The 16,790-nt window shown below is 36.0% G+C and overlaps 1 protein-coding gene across 9 annotated transcripts in view; it reads left to right on the top strand.

The window, feature by feature from the left end:
* Nucleotides 1-16,790, top strand: part of CEP152 (centrosomal protein 152) — a 99,646-nt gene that overhangs the window by 60,226 nt on the left and 22,630 nt on the right. For 4 of the 9 annotated variants that reach the window (XM_061157091.1, XM_061157093.1, XM_061157090.1 and 1 more), the window contains exons 18-22: nucleotides 3,657-3,842; nucleotides 5,554-5,835; nucleotides 8,207-8,338; nucleotides 12,231-12,881; nucleotides 16,436-16,565. In XM_061157091.1, coding sequence (XP_061013074.1) covers nucleotides 3,657-3,842; nucleotides 5,554-5,835; nucleotides 8,207-8,338; nucleotides 12,231-12,881; nucleotides 16,436-16,565 — 1,381 coding nt within the window. The remainder of the gene's footprint in view (nucleotides 1-3,656; nucleotides 3,843-5,553; nucleotides 5,836-8,206; nucleotides 8,339-12,230; nucleotides 12,882-16,435; nucleotides 16,566-16,790) is intronic. The other 5 variants (XM_061157098.1, XM_061157097.1, XM_061157095.1 and 2 more) reach the window with 2 other exon arrangements.

Genomic DNA, 16,790 nt, shown 5'->3' with positions numbered 1-16,790 from the left:
TTTCTGAATAAGTTATAGTAAAGCGTGGCGATTGCTACCGCCAGACTTGAAAAGAATGGCAAGGAGCAGGTAAGGAAGTCCAGTTCATTTAATATTTTGATAATTTTTGAACAGGTTAATATGGTAGAAAAACATGCCCTGTATACATACCATCTAGTGAAAAAAGAACTAAGGGGAGATGTTTTAGTTTGTGCTCATGAAATAAAAGCTAGAAAGTGTCTTAAATTACCTAGAAATTAAAGACTTAGCTCAGTAATGTTTAAAAAAATTAAAATAGGGAGAAGATCTAGTGTGATTGTTTTCTTTCTTTCTTCCTTTAAATATATAAATTGGCAAGAATATAAGAGCATTTCTCTCAAAGAGGTCATTCTTTTTAGAAGTATATCTCCTAATACTTTGAAAAGAATCAATTTGGCTGTAAAATTTCACCCCCCATAATCGATCAGTTGCAATTAATAGCTGGTACTAACTGGTATTTTGGCTTATGAATTCTTGTGCACTGGGGCAAGAAGGAAAGTTAAAACTATTTCGGCCTTCCAAGAAAACCTACAAGTTAGACTTTTTTTCTTTAAAAGTTTTAAATTGCCATACAATAAAATTGATTCTTATTCATTTGATGTCCATGTGTGGACTGAAACAGAACAGTCTCATCATCCTAAAAAATTCCTCTGCTCTATCTGCTTGTAGTTATACCCATCCCTCACTTAAAGGGCCAGTGTACTTAAGAGCAGTTAAAGTTTTAATTCCTTTCTTCTCTGGATATTCTTTAGTTTTTTTATTTAGGTTTATATAAGTCCTTTACAAGGCTTAGTAGCCTTCATGAGCCAGTCAGAATAGAACTCCTTTACATTTATGAGACTTTAATTTTTTCGTATCCTCCAGAACTAGACAAAGATATGTATTTACATACCAGTGTACTTTCCTAGGACTTGTTTCACATTCACACAATGGGAGAATCTTACTAACTTGAGCAAGCTAGGGAGCTGTTAGGGTAGTCCTTCTGCACAGGACGTCAGTCGTTTTCCCTGCAGTTGGTCTCCGGGTCAAGAGCTTTGCTTGGATACAAAATGTATATGACAGGCAATGCTGTGAGTCCCCAGTTGTATTTCCTCTTTTCATATGTCATCTTTCTGAAACACTTGTTGAATCAGGCTGCAGGTTAAGTCCAAGTTCAATTCCAGCCTTTAAAGCTTCTATTAACAGATGTTAACCCGGCTTGTTCATATACACTGGAAGCTTCAAACTGGGTAGTAATCAATAAAGGCTTTGAATCTGTGAGCTTCCCTCGTGGCTCAGACAGTAAGGAATCTGCCTGCAGTGTGGGAGACCTGGGTTTGATCCCTGGGTTCAGAAGATTCCCCTGGAGAAGGAAATGGCAGCTCACCCCAGTATTCTTGCCCAAAGAATTCCACAGACAGAGGAGCCTGGTGGGCTACAGTTCCTGGGGTCGCAAAGAGTTGCACACAACTGAGTGTGCACACACAGATACACATGAGTCTGTAGACGAGGAAAAGGTGACTGATGCTGCCCTGCGTAATGCCATTCCTACGCACAAGCTAAGGCTTGTTTATACAGTTGTAATCCATGTTAAATCAGTCCTTAGAAGTTGGATTTTTTTGACTGTCAGAGGCATGCAAAACAAGTTTCAACATTTTAAAACTATCCAAGTATTCCTTCCCTTGAATGATAAAACTTTTTGAATTAAATATTCCTGTAGTATGTTCAAATGACAGATTCCTGTGACCAATAAATTTGCTTTTCTTCTGTAGAGTTGGAAGCAAGGTTTTCCTCACTGTGGTGGATTGCAGAAACGGCCACACTTTCTTCTTATCCCTGAATGTGGGTCTCTTTGCAGTGTGGCTTTGTAGCTGTTCTCAGTTATAGATAGTCTGTTTCTCTTCCCTTGAATCTGACCTTGGCCAAATGACTGACTTTGGCTAATGGGATATTAGTAAAAATTATGTAAAAGGACACTTCAAAAGCATTTATGTGTTGGTCCTTGGAAGCTTGATACTCTTAGGAACACTTTGTCCAAGCACCATGTGAAGGATCTGGAATAACCTGCTTGATGATGAGACATGTGACCAAGTCACTGTGTCAGCCTGGTGACGTTGAACAAACCACCAGGCATGTGAGTGTTGCCGTCTTAGACCACTGTAGCCCCAGTTGTCTGCAGAGATGAGCTGAGTAGGCTCAGGCTATCACCACCACCCAGCTGATGCACAGAATCATGGGAAATAATAGATGCTTGTTGTTGTCTCTGTATTGCCTGGTTTATTATGTAGTTAAGAAGCTAATATACTCACACATATAGACACACAGAAAATTAGTAGCAATTTTCTTCTGTGTGTCAAAAGGAAATGCAGATACATATAGAAACAACTCCTAAAGGAAAGGCACACACAGATAAGATAGTTTGGGGATTTGTTCTATAGTCAAAACAAAAATAACAGTGATATATGATCTATGATGTGACAACGGACAATTTTCCTGACCATGTGGATGAGATAGTCCTATTACAACTTCAGTCCCCATGATGTAACTGAAGAAATGGGTCTCTCAGTCCCTAGGAGGTTTTCCAGAACCATACAACCCTCAGCAAACATAGATAACATCTTCTTGGCATGTACCAGTGGTGGAAAGGACTCAGATAGCAATTAAGACAGAAATAAACAAGGTCGGCTGTGAACCAGAAAAAAATCGGGACAACCATATAGTCATGAGTCAAATATAATGCCGAAGAATCAGAATAAAAGATCTGTTGCCAAGTATTAGGTATGTGAGGTGTGCTTCCTTGGTATTGTAGTCTGTGGTCTTCAATGTGTTTCTTCTCATAGCATCTTGGTGGGACTTCCAAAAGACCCATTTGAAAAAACTTTCAAACAAATGGTCATAGATAATTTTGATCCCTGAGTAGAGTTTTATTAGGGTTTTCAGACCAATTGTGTTCCTAGAATAGAAAATATTATAGGAATAGTTCAAATTATTAAATTTTAACTGACGCTTGACAGTTCTTATTTGATAATGCTTTAGCTAGTTTTGGTAAGGTTTTGTCTTTGATAATGAAAAAAGTGCTAATCTGAATTTGTTGAAGGATGCATAACTTTTAGAATAGAGCAGTAAGAGACTTCCCTAGAGTTTCAGTGATGAAGATTCCATGCTTCCACTGTAGGGAGTGCAGTTTTAATCCCTGATTTGAGGAACTAAGATTTGTGCCCTGCCCGCCCCTCCCCCCCCCCCCAAAAAAAAAATAGAGTAATAACTTTGGGCTTCTCTCAGAATACAGATCTTTTCAGAAATGTAAGTTTTCCTGGGCTGTGATACCTCACATGTCCCGTGATGGCTGGGCTGTAAACATAAATGTCAGTTTCACTTTTAAAAAAGGATATTTGGTCTTCTGGGACTATTTATGTATTAGATGTATTTATTGTGCTAGATGCCTTTTCTTTTAATGTATCCAACTGTAAATTTCTTATCCAAATATGTGAGATGTAGGCAAGTTTTTACAAGACAACTTATTCAACTGATTGAGTTAGCATATAGGAAGTTCACTTGTCTCTGTTGCTGTTTTCTATTACATGCATATGAATATTTTATAAATTTGACTTGGAGAATATTAGTGTCATATGAGATACTTATTTGAATTTTGTTTAAAGAGACAGCTATTGGAGGAAAGAGAAGAGTATGTAAGGAAACTACAGGTGGAACTTGAAGAAAAGTACCAAGATACCCTTGTGATGGAAAAGGACAAGTGGCTGAAAGAACACGAAAGTAATATTAAACAGCAGGTTGAAAATGAAGTGATATTAGCAAAAGAACACTGGGATAAGGAACAGAAAGAGGTGTGGGTTAAAATTTCTTTCTAGTCGCTATGTTTTAAAAATGTATAGTATTAACTGTTGAGAGAGAGCTCTTCCTGAACTGACATTATTTTTAATAGCCAAGTACATATCCAGTATTCTTGCCTGGAGAATCTCATGAACAGAGGAGCCTGGCGGCCTGTAATCCATGGGGTCGCAAAGAGTTGGACATGACTGAGAAACTAACATACACACACACACACACACAGACATATATAATCATTCATTTTATGTCTTTGAATTGGGCTGTTTGCAGTTTACACGTTTTATTTTTTAAAACTTCCCACCCCTTAGTTCTTTAGCCTAATTCAGGAAATGTGTTTTGAGGGGTACTTTTTAAATTTTTCAAATGAAACAACAATCAAATTTCATATTGTGAAATGATTCTGATAATTTGAGACCAATATAATTAACAAATACTTAACATACACTGTGGATTAGAAGATAGAAGTAATGATTGGGTAGACTTGGAGGTACAAAACTTCTATTAACCTCTGTAGCAAATGAGGTTAAGAAATGCTCATAGTTTCCAAGAAAATGAAGAACCAAATTGTGATCTTAAAAACTTAGTTGAAAGTGAAATAAGTTCTCAAACTTGTTTAAACTAGCTTCTTTTGTCCTTGCTATTGCTATTAATTCGGGTTGGGGCTACCTCAAAATGAAATCGTAAACCATTGTCCTGTCTTTTGACCTTCCTACTCATCTCCCATCCCTTCCCTCAAATTTCATCAGTCAAGTGCTGGCACCTGAAATTCCTTCACTAGTCATTTTTTAATATAAAAATACATTCTGGAGTGTATCTAGCCATGTATCTATAAATATATAGATGGCACAAAACAAATGTCCTATTTTTAAATTACTGCAAATTGTTTTTTAGTTGGATTTTTTAGCCAGTTATTTACTAGGTGGAAGAGTGAGACAGCTATAATGCTTTTGTGAGAATGTCGGGAAAGGATAAATCAAAAAAGGCCACTTAGGGTAGCTCTTTTGAGAGAAGCAATGCAGCCAGCAGCTGTGGTAGCCAGGGAAGTAATCTGAAAACCCTGGATACCCAGGAGGTGGGAAACAAAAAAGGAAAAGCAAATTTTGCTATTTCACAGTTTTGCCCACTACTAATTATGTTTGGGTCCATCCTACTACACTGCTGAAAGTCATATCATTAAGACATTATTCCAGTAATGCCCTCCTCTTGAATGCACAGCTGACTCAGTGCAATTTAATATGACAAACAAGATTCTAATGTGTTCAAGTAAGTCAGACTATTTTTTAAATTGTTCAATTTTAGGTTCATTAATTATACTTACCCCATGCCTGCTCTGAGGAAACTCTGATATTGATGGAAAATCACATATTCATAGCAGAGATTTTCTTCATTTTTTTTTCTTTTTTTAAAATCATACCATCATTGTAGTGGCAATGTGAAAGTTTCCATCTTGAGAGCAAGGTAACCTGATCTTTTACAACATACTTAAATCTCCCATGTGATTTGTGTCCCATAGATAAAGTCAAAGAGTAACTTTGAGGATTTCTGTGAGGATATGTTCTCATTGACATTTCAAAACCTCACGTGATTACTGCAGCAATGTTAGATGGTTCTCAAACCATCTGTGGTTGCTTTTTTGGCTACCTATTAATTCTAGTTTTTGCTTATTTGAATATTTTTCTCTTCATGTGATTTTTCTTCTGAAAACAGATAAAACAAGAACTGATTCAACAGCTTGAAAAGGAGTGGCAGTCTAAACTGGATCAAACTATAAAGGCAATGAAAAAGAAGACCTCAGATTGTTGCAGCCAAACTGACCAAGAAACCACCATTGATGTTATTTCCAAGAAAGAGATGGCAATCATGATAGAAGAAAAGAAGCGAAAGATCCAGCAAAATTTAGAGCAAGAGAAGGAAACAGCCATCAAGGGGAACTTGAAGAAACTTGAGTTTGAACTGGAACTCAAATACTGTGAAAATATTGCCAAACAGGTAATAGGCAGGTTTACTATAGCACAATTATTGGAACTGCCTACTAATGAAAACCTGTTAAGTGCTACCATTGAACTTGTTCATAACTTTATATTTAAATATTTTGTGCACCCTAGGGTAGAGTAACAATCTTATGTCCTAAAATTTTCACTATATTTTTGTCACAAAACTATCAACTCTCAATTTTTCTCTATATTCTTTCAGTGTACAAAATGTGTGCTCCTCTGAGTTGGTCTAAATATTAAGATGACTGAGGTTAATGATGATGGTTTGACATCTGAATGAAGCATAATTTACTTATGTATCTTTCGTATCTAACTTTATAGAAAATATTTTGCTAAAGTAGTTACAGATATGTAAGCTTAAAGTGAATAAGATATTTAACAATATTTGTGTTGAGACTTGAATCTGGAAGCCTACCTTTTAAATGCGACTTTGTCTATAAATCCTGTGGCCAGAAAGGGTATCATCACCTCCCCTTGGAAGCACACAAAAAGGTAGCTCCTTTTTAAGTGGGGCCTGTTACTTGCTTCCAAGAAAGGTCAGACAGAGAAAAGCATAGCTCTGTGTTAATAGAATAAAGCTGTTATTATTTTGTCAATATTGTTTATTACAGTGATGCTTAAATTTCTTGTTCTTAGGATGTCTTTACAATTTTAAAAACTGAAGACTTGAAACAGCTTTTGCTATGTTGGTTGTATAATTTCTTTTTACTGTATTGGAAAAAAACTGCAAGAAAACTTTAAAAAATAAGAGTCTTCATGCATATTTGCCTTTGGCTTCAGGGAAGTGACACATTATATAGCATGTAGCCTCTGGAGAACTGTACTATTTACACATGAAAGAATGGGAGTAAAAAAGATAAAGGAGGTCCAAATATTTTGAAAATAATTTTTACCTAACAAACCACCTGACAAGGTTTCTAGCCCTCAGAGGTCCTCGGACCTTAATATAATATTATTTATTATATATTTTAAAATTTTAGATCAGTTAATGTAAAGTCTTAAGATAATATCTGAAGTAAAATTTTAAAAAAATACATACTCGGCTTTTGATAAATACTTGTTCTGCCTATCTGATAAATTGTTATTCATGATTTTACAAGGGATACTGAAAGTATGGAAGCATAGGCAAGTATATGTAATTTTATTAAGGGTATTTTCAGCCAGTTAAAAAAATAATTTTCTCAGCTGTTTAAGTTTTGAACAGAGTTAATAAAGTGTTTTATTGGCAAAGGGACATATTTAAGGGTGCTGGTTCGGTATTTATATAATTACAGATCTTGTGAAGAAAAACAAAAAGCCGTATGTTGTAGAAAGGAAATGTTTGCAGTAACTTATGAAGGAATGTAAATTTCTGTAGGAGCTTTATCTTTTCCCCATGTTTTTAACTTTCTAGAATTTACCTATAAATTTATTTAGCATCTTAGTGACAAATTCAGCCCCTTACATCAACCCTGCTTTTGTGTGTATGTATGGTCATATGTATATCTTGATATTTTGAACAAGGAAATAGGAAAGATTATTTAATAAATGATCCGTGGTAACCCATAATGGATTTACAACCAGATCACTCTCATAATTCGAGGCTTATATTTTTGCTTGACTTGAAGTATCCCCCTTACTTTATAGTCACAGATTCATCCTTGACAGCAAGAAAAATTGTCGAGTATAAGGCTCTAAACTGTGTTGGTGCATTTGCCTGTGTGCACATGTTGATACGTCAGGCACAAGGACTGAGAAGGTGGTGGGTATACTGACTGAACAGAGGCCGACGCCGAGCAAGCTTCCTGCATTTCTTCTTTTTCACCCTGAGATAAATAGGAGTTTGTTGGAAGTGGCAATTTCTATGATTTTCTATTAATGGTGGTTGTGGTGGTGGTGGTTTAGTCACTAAGTTGTGTCTGACTCTTTGCAACTCTATGGACTGTAGCCCACCAGGCTTCTCTGTCCTTCGGGTTTCCCAAGCAAGAATACCGGAGTGGGTTGCCATTTCCTTCTCAAGGGATCTTCCCTACTCAGGGATCGAACCCTGATATCCTGCATTGCAGGTGGATTCTTTTTCAGGTGGATTCTTTACTGACTGAGCCACCAGGGAAGCTATTTCTATTAATTGTAGTGGCCATTAAACATGTATAGCTTTCTGCTTCCTGTTTTGGCATTTGCATGGGCCAGTATGGAACATTTAGAACAGAAGGATTAAATTCACTGCTGGGGATAAGGGCTGGGAGGTACTTGAAATCAGTTTAACTACTCCAGTGCGAAACAGCATAAAATGCATAGGAAATCATAGAGGCTTCCTGCAAATGGGATCTTTCTGAAATTGTATACCTTACTTTACCTCCCCATCTCTCGCCATTGCTCTCCTGAAGGTAGAAGCAGCTGTGCAGAATGCTCGTCATCGGTGGCTGGAAGAACTGCCAGAGCTCGCAGAATATAAAGCACTTGTAAGAGCAGAACAGAAGAAGTGGGAGGAGCTACAGGAGCAGTCAGTGGCCAAACGGGTAAGAGCTCTCCTGGGAAGAACCTTCAGGAGGACCTCGTCTCGGTCCCAGGAACTCCTACCTGCTCACAGCCTTGTGGAAGGATTACATGCAATAGTGCCTATATAAGCTTAGCTCAGGACCCAACTAGTGGGATCTGTTTTCATCAGTATCATGTATTTGAGGGGAAGAGAATGTGTCTCAGAGTCAATGAAACTCTCACAATCTGGAACCTTACCCATGGAACAAAATCTTTTTCTACTGTGCTGTATTTTTAGGAGAATCAGAGAGCAGTTAGCTATCTGATATCCCTCCACATGTATAACTGTTGTTTTATGTGCTGTGTCAGTAGTCTTACACTTCCCTTGGTAAATAATCAGCACTTCTTTCCAGAGATGTCATGTTGCTTGACTAGAAGCATCAGGTATTACAACCATTTGTATTCTCCCAACTTACTTTATTAGTATAAACCAATTCTAGTCAGAATACCAATAAACTGAACTTAGTTTTGAAATTTGACACAATAATTTGAAAATTTATTTGGAAAACTGAAAGGGCTAAGAAATTTAAAATATTCTGGAAAAGAAGTAGTAGTCCAGCCCTAACACTTAATAGAATGTGTTGGAAAGCAACAGTTCAGACAGTGTTGAGTCACAAAAATAGAATTCTTTTTCATTCAGTACTATAGAGACATTGAAGATATGTCCAACAATGAATAAGAACTTACTTGTTTCAAAACATGGAATGAGGAATTATTCTACATTAAGCAGTCTTATGATAGCCAGACAGCACTTTGGAAAAATTGTTTTCCCACCCCAAACATCACAGTAAACTCTAGGTTGATTCAGAAATTAAGCATTTTAAAATGAAAGTATAGGAAAATTAAAAGAAATCGAATATTTCAGATTTGCATCATAATTCGGTAGTGAAGCAACAGGCACATTAGCAAAGACAGAGAAATAGGATAAAATATGTACACCATTTAAAACATTTTTGTTTATGTAATAACATTAAAAGAGGGGATAATAAAAATAAGGGAAGTAAGTGAATCAAATAGAACCATTATATGTGATAAGAAAAACAATACAGATTTATGAGAAACAATCTATGGATAAGTACCCCAAATATATGAACATACAGTCTTCATGAGAAGTCCACAAATAGCAAACTTAAGGTGCTATTTTATGCCGTGTGTTTATATCCTCTCTTAATTGTAATATGCAAGATATAATAGATTGAAGTTTCAAGCATATATTACTCTCCTGTTGTCACAACAATTTTGGAAAATAATGTGTGTAGTAGACATTGTAAATGAGTCATATGTTGTATTAATAGTCTTATATTCCACAAATTACTTAAGGAATAATTCAGCGTAAGTAAAAAAAAAAAATCTGTTTCAATATTTTTCTCAAGTTATGTGGTGGTACATGGATGATCATTATAATATTCTCTGTATGTTTTTAGTTGTTCAGTTGCTAAGTTATGTCCGACTCTTTACAACCCCATGGACTGCACACGCCAGCCTTCCCTGTCATTCACTATCTCCCAAAGTCAACTCAGATTCATGTCCATTGTGTTGATGATGCCATCCAACCATCTCATCCTCTGTCACCCCCTTCTCCTCCTGCCCTCAATCTTTCCCAGCAACAGGGTCTTTTCCAATGAGTTGATATTTCAAAAGGAAATTTAAGAGGTAGAGAGAAAGAGGAAACTCTATGATGATGTACATATGTCTCTTAGAGTTCAGAAGTTAAGAATAATAAGTTGATCTTTCTGTAAGAACACAGAGTCCTGATTGAATATATGTGAATGTAGAAATACAGAAGCAAGAGGACCGTGTGTTGCTTCTCAAACTTTCAACAGGCATGAGAATCACGTGGAGGAGTTGTTAGAGCAGATTCCTGGGCTTTGCTCCTAGAGATGCTGATTAGATGGGTCTGGAGTGAGTTAACATGTTGTAAATCCTTCCTCCAAGCCAATGAGGTAGGCAAGAGCGTTTTTCAGCACTGGCCGAGAAGTTCTTGTAAGATTAGAGAGATCCATCAAAATCTGGAAATTTAAAGCTAGTTTCCAGAATCCAAAATTAGTCAAGTTGTTTCCTCAACTTTGCTGCACATTTGAAAAACTCGAGAATCTTTAAAAATTGCTGCTGCCTGGCTCCCACCCCTAGGCTTTATGTTTTAATTGGTACAGGGTGTGGCCTGGGTATCAGTCAGGAATTTTAAGAGCTCCTCAGGTGATTCTAATGTGCAGCAATGTCAGGAAGCTCTAAATCAATTAATGCTGCCAAATTCTCCTGTAAAACTTTCTATGAGAGGTTGTATAGTTTTGGTGAGGTTGGACGGGTCACCCAATTTCCCTGGGACCTGACCCCTCTACCCTAGTTACCTGTTGATCATTTCCAGGCATCCACTGTGACATGCCCTGTTTTCCTTCTTGGGAAAGGAAACATGTTTCACATGGCTACTGAATTATTTTACTGGTGGTAAAAGAATTTTGCTATGAATTCCTTTGTAAAGCTCATCTTAGATAGTGGGTTCCTTTAGTAAACTTAAAGAATGATTCAAAATTTTTGACTTATATCCAACTGTTTAGGAACACATTTTATTGAGTAAAGATACATAACATGCCTAGGAATCTATATAGTTGAAGATAATTTGCTATAATTATGTAATAGCTAAGAATTAAGGAAGCCAACCCTTCATCTCCATAGCCACAGTGTATATATGGTATTGATTCATAATGGTCACCACCATCTAGGCCAGACCAATTCTTCTTTTGCATTTGTTGTCCCTGTGGCTTCTCCGATTTAGTCCAGGGAGTATTAGAAATGAAAGGAACTTGAGGTTATCATCTAATCTGCTTGTTATGTAGAAGACAGTGTAAAACAGATAAAGAAATTTTCTAAGCCTGTGCAGCCAAGAGTAACAGTAAATACATAATATTTTCTGAGTCTTATTGTTTGCTATGCTCTGGACTAAGTGCTTTAAATGGATTACTTATTTTTGTCATTTAATCTTAAAAAATCTTAAATAATTTTTTGCTTATTTAAATAATTTAATTAAAAAATCAATTATCAGATGGGCATTGTAATTATCTCCAGATTATAGATGAGGAAATTGAGGATCAAAGAAGTTGAGGAGTGGGAAGTTGTTAATTTCAGCAGTTTATCTCCAGAGCCTGTATTATATGAGGCTGCCTCTGTAGTCCAAGTCAGGATTTGAGCTAGAGCTCAGGATTTTTAATCCCCTGTTAATTTTTGCTTGTGTTCTATTGATGCATATGATCTACTTGTCCTGTTATTCTGTTACAAAGAAAAATTAGATTAATGAAAAAATGACTTTTCTGTTTGATATTTTATGAACTGATTTAAGCAGTAGAATTGCATTAAAATACATTATGTTTGCCAGCAAGTTATTGTTCAGGTAAGTGTTACATTCCTAAAAATAGTAAGATTTCCGTATGAGGCTGCTTTTTGCTTCACATAAAAGATGGGTGGCTTAGATTTGAGATAGCATCTGTGTTAAAATACAAATTTTTTCTCTAAAATTAATTTCAGATAATTATGTAACTGTATATTTTTTGGTCACTTTAAATTTCTAGTTATCCATATAGAAATGGATGTTTTATATTTTAATTTTGTTTAATTTTTATTTTTAAATTTTATTTATTTTTGTCTTACATAAGACAAAATATTAGATGATTTAAAATGAGGGCAAAGATCCTCACATTGAGTGTTATTATATTTTAGGACCAACTAATGTCTTACCTAAATTTACTTTTTCTCTTTAATTTTGATTTTAAATCTCTTGTTTGACAAGTTCAAAGATTAACCCAAACAGTAACTTTAATTTTTTTTTATTGATGGAAAGAATCATAAAAAGTTTTTATTATATATTGTTTTACTCTTTAGATATTGTTTGCTGTTTCTGAAGCTAAAGAGAAATGGAAAAGCGAGGTTGCAAATATGAAGAAAAATGTCACACCTGGAAAGGAAATGGAAGAGAAGATTCATTCTCTGCAGAGAGAGCTTGAGTTAAAGAATGAGGAACTCCCCGTGGTTGTCAGGGCTGAGCTGGCAAAGGCCCGGAGTGAGTGGAACAAAGAAAAGCAAGAAGAAATCCACAGAATTCAAGAACAAAATGAGCAAGATTACCGGCAATTTTTAGATGACCATCGAAATAAAATTAATGAGGTGCTTGCTGCAGCTAAGGAAGACTTTCTGAAGCAAAAAGCTGAACTACTTCTTCAGAAGGAGACAGAATTACAGACGTGTCTAGACCAGAGCCGCAGAGAATGGACTATGCAGGAAGCCAGGCGGATCCAACTGGAAATCCATCAGCATGAGGAAGACATCCTGACTGTCTTGGAGTTTCTCTTAAAGGACACCCTGAAGGAGCAAGCCAGTGGTTCAGAGAGTAAGCCCCTTTTGGAACTCTTGTCGACTTGTTCTTCGAAATGGATGTCTGTGCAATGTTTTGAAAAACTAAAGGCCTGCATACAGAAAGCATTTCAAGATACACTCTCCTTACTGATAGAAACTATCGACTCAGACTGGGGGAAGGTATGTTCCTGATAAGTGAAAAGAGCTATGATTCAGTGTCATGTATGATTATTGAAGTTGCATTTGGTATTTCTTCCTTTTTTCATTCTCCAGTTTAATAGATGTGAGACTTGTGTTTTTACTAGTGGTTTAAAAAATCTTTAGCAAATTCAAAGGATTGCAATATATATTTTTTTGCCCCCAAAACTTTGCTCCTTCATAGTGCCACAAATATGAGCAGAGCTTTTATCTTCTAGATATCTTTTTTTCCCTAAAAAAACAAAACAAAACCCATGCTGTTCTTTGTAAGGACCTCAGATTTCAGAAATGGAATAACTTTCATTCCTATTTTTGGGGGGCATGACAACTTTAAGAAACATGCATCGTATTAAACTAGAACTTCTAAAGAGTTTGAAAGCCTACTGCTCACCCTTGAATTTATATCTCGTGCAGGCAAAAAAAACACTGAGTCCAGAGAATATTGTTTTAGAAATAAACAAGTAGAGGTACGGTTTAATCACATAAAACTCTGAGGCAGAGTTTTGTTGGTGTACTTTGTATGTGCATGTAGAATGGATTAGTTGTATTCTTCTCATTGTATAAGTATTCTCTGACACCAGCTTTTAGTTTGTGTGGAAGATCTGATAAAACCAAAGTCTTGCTGCCTTATCGTTAAATACATTAGATATACATGAAAATTCCAGAATGGTATTCTAGCCATTGTGAGCAGCCAATGTTAACATTTGGTATTTGAGGTAGAAAAAAATGCCAATATTGTAAGTTTTGTCTGATAGAAGAGTTGAAACATGAGTTAAGATTCATTAAAATATTGTGATTAAAGATTTTCAAGGCCAGGATTGAGCATTTGGTATTAATACCTACTGGAAAGAATTATAGGCTACAAAAAAGAAAATCTGAGTTCTAATCCCATACTTAGTGATGTCTAGTTTATTACTTTGGGTAGTCATAAATTATAGTTGCTCATCTGAAAAATAAAATACAAATCCCTGGTCTAATTCCTTGGATTTTGGTAGGATAAAAATGACACAGCTTGGTCTTTCTGCATCTTGCATTTGAAACAATACAGAATTGTAGAGCCAAAGGAACCTGAAAGATCAGTCTATCCCATCCCAATTCAACCCAGTTGCTATTTTTATTCTTAATTTCACAAAGATGTTACTGCCTAATAGTTACTTTTAGTGTAAAATTCACTGGGCAAGACCAATTCCCATGATTAAAATACTTCATTGAGAATTTTTGGATAAAGTATATAATTAAGAAAAATTATTTATGGCAACTTAAAGGGTATGAAGTGATGGGAAGATCATGTTATATGCTTTCGAGTTTGCTTCCCTGAAGCAAACTTTTGTCTGCTGTAAAAGTCAAGAAACGCACAACACCATTCTCCTAATGTTAGCATAGAATCAACCCGGGGGTCTTTTTATAGGGCTTATAGTTGTGCAGGCTTCCCAGCTGGCACAGCAGTAAAGAATCTGCCTGCCAATGCTGAAGACACAAGAGATGGGGATTTGATCCCTGGATCAGGAAGATCCCTTGGACAAGGAAATGACAACCCACTCCAGTATTTTTGTGTGGAAAATTCCATAGACAGAGGAGTCTGGCGTGCTACACAGTCCATGGGGTCACAAAGAGTCAGACATGACTGAGCGACTGAGCACACATAGTTGTGCAAGCAGGATAAGGCCCTCTGTATGACTTTATGTGTCTTACACGTATATGGAGACAAATTCACATAATTTGGCTCAGAACTTAGACTTTTGCAGCTTAGGTTGAGTGGGATCAGATTCCATTCTCAGGAAAAGGGTGACTCTGAAATGTCTCATTTGGCATTTGTTACAGAAATTTGTCACAGAAGAGTAGTACTCAGCCTTCTGCTGTCTTAGAGCTAACTCTGCTCAGGACCTTGAGATAAAGCAGTGATTAAAAAGCAGTGATTATAAATTTGTGATATAAGTGCCGTAAATGTGAAGAGCTGTGATTTATAATTAATTAAATTTCTGGTTTTTTGAACTTCTCATGAAACTTAAGACTGGAAAAAAGTGATCAGTATATATAAAACAAGTCCTCACTAAAATTACTTAAATGTCAAGATTTAATTAAAAAATTTTTTTTCAGCTTTATTACACTGTAATTGACAAATAAAATTGTAAGATGTTTAAAGTATATATCATGGTGATTTGATACACATATACATTGTAAAAAGGTCTTCCCAGGTAGCACAGTGGTAAAGCATCTGCCTGCCAATGTAAGATGCAAGAGATTTGGGTTCAATCCCTGGGTGGATTCCACCATTTAGTTAATTAACACATTCATCACCTCACCTATTTACTGTACTTTTTTGTTGGTGAGAACAAATAAGTTTAGATTATCAAGATTTTAAATGGCCAAGTTGCAATGAATTAAAAATAGTTTCCAATAAAACGAATGCCTTATCAAACATGTTATTTATATTTATATATAAGTATATTAATACAGCAGTTCATAATGATGAAAAGAAAAGAGAAATAGCAATTGGAACACAATTTTTAAACAAATTTAAGGATGTGTTGTCTTACCACCAATGTCAAGTTAAAACTAAGACAAAAAGATTGCTACTTTTTTTGCCATCTTGGCTTTTTTTCCAGTTCTGAGCAGAAATTGGAAACATTAGCTGCCTGGGATCATTTTTTATTACTCCTTTGGTCTCAACCTCATAGCGTCTTGATTGCCTGGAGTTTGCAGTCTTTGTACCTATTGACCTCTGCTTCTGTTGGGCTACATGGGTAGTTTTCCTGACAGTGATTCAAAATCAAGGCTTCCAGAATTAAGCATATATAAAGTATTTTAAGTAATTAAACAAGACAGCTTTCTCAAGATCATCTGGTCTGTTTGGGATTCACTAGTTGTCCAAAATTGGAAAATATATTGTCTTAAAAAAATGTCCCAACATTAATGAGTTAGTAGCCGTGTTGCCAGAACAGAAAGTAGAATGCAGAAAGTGTTCAATAAATACTAGTGAGGAAATGGTCTTGTACAAGATTTTCACTTAGGTGAGCCTCAGTTTCTCTCCTTAACATTAGAATTGAACGGTCTTTCCTTGTCAACAAATGACAACATAAAGTATTTAGATACCTAGCATACTATGTAAGTTTCAAAGATATTTATTGTTGTTACTTTCAATTCATGGAAGGCATAAGCTTAGTATTGTAAATTTCTAATGAATTTGCCCCCTGTTGCAGTGAAAATGTTTCGGATTTCCAAGAACAATTCTGATTGCTCATGTCAGTCCTGTGGGTTGATCACATAAACTCTTAAAATATCTTAAAAGTGCAAACGATATCTCTATCTGTCCCATAGCTAGTCTACCAGTCCTCTGTTGGATTATGGTCTCATTTGGAACATACAGTCATAGGAGTCTAGCTGATAGTAATGACAGTATTCACATAAAACCCTAAGAAAAATGTTGATAGTTTAGGCCAGATTTTTTTAAGGCTGTGTTTTCTTTTTATATTTTTAATATTAACATTTTAATTAGAGTTTTAATAGGCATTAACTATGAAGATAATCTGTTTCAGAGAATTATGACCAAGATCTATAAGGATCCTGCCACGGGCAGAGGAGACCCTGGAGTCCAGGCGATGCTTCCTGCGCCTACGTCTGGACACCATGCTCTGCCTTTGGCGGCTGTACAAGAAGCAGAAGCTGGTAATGGGATTCTGTTCCTACTTGTCTTTGCAATATCCGTAATTCCAGTTCCCACAGGTTGCTCTGAGGATAAAAGGAAATCAAAGATGTGCACGGTTTTCATGAGTGAACAAATGGGTGATATGATGCTACTTTATGTGTATCCTCTCCCTAGGTTCATTTTATATTAGAAGACAGGGTTGCTGTAGGCCCTCATATTTCCTCCCTTTTCATGGTGTTCTCTCC

Source organism: Dama dama, chromosome 12, assembly GCF_033118175.1.
Source record: "Dama dama isolate Ldn47 chromosome 12, ASM3311817v1, whole genome shotgun sequence".
Lineage (NCBI taxonomy): Eukaryota > Metazoa > Chordata > Mammalia > Artiodactyla > Cervidae > Dama > Dama dama.
The sequence above is the reverse complement of the archived record's forward strand: the minus strand, read 5'-3'. Positions and strand labels throughout refer to the sequence as shown.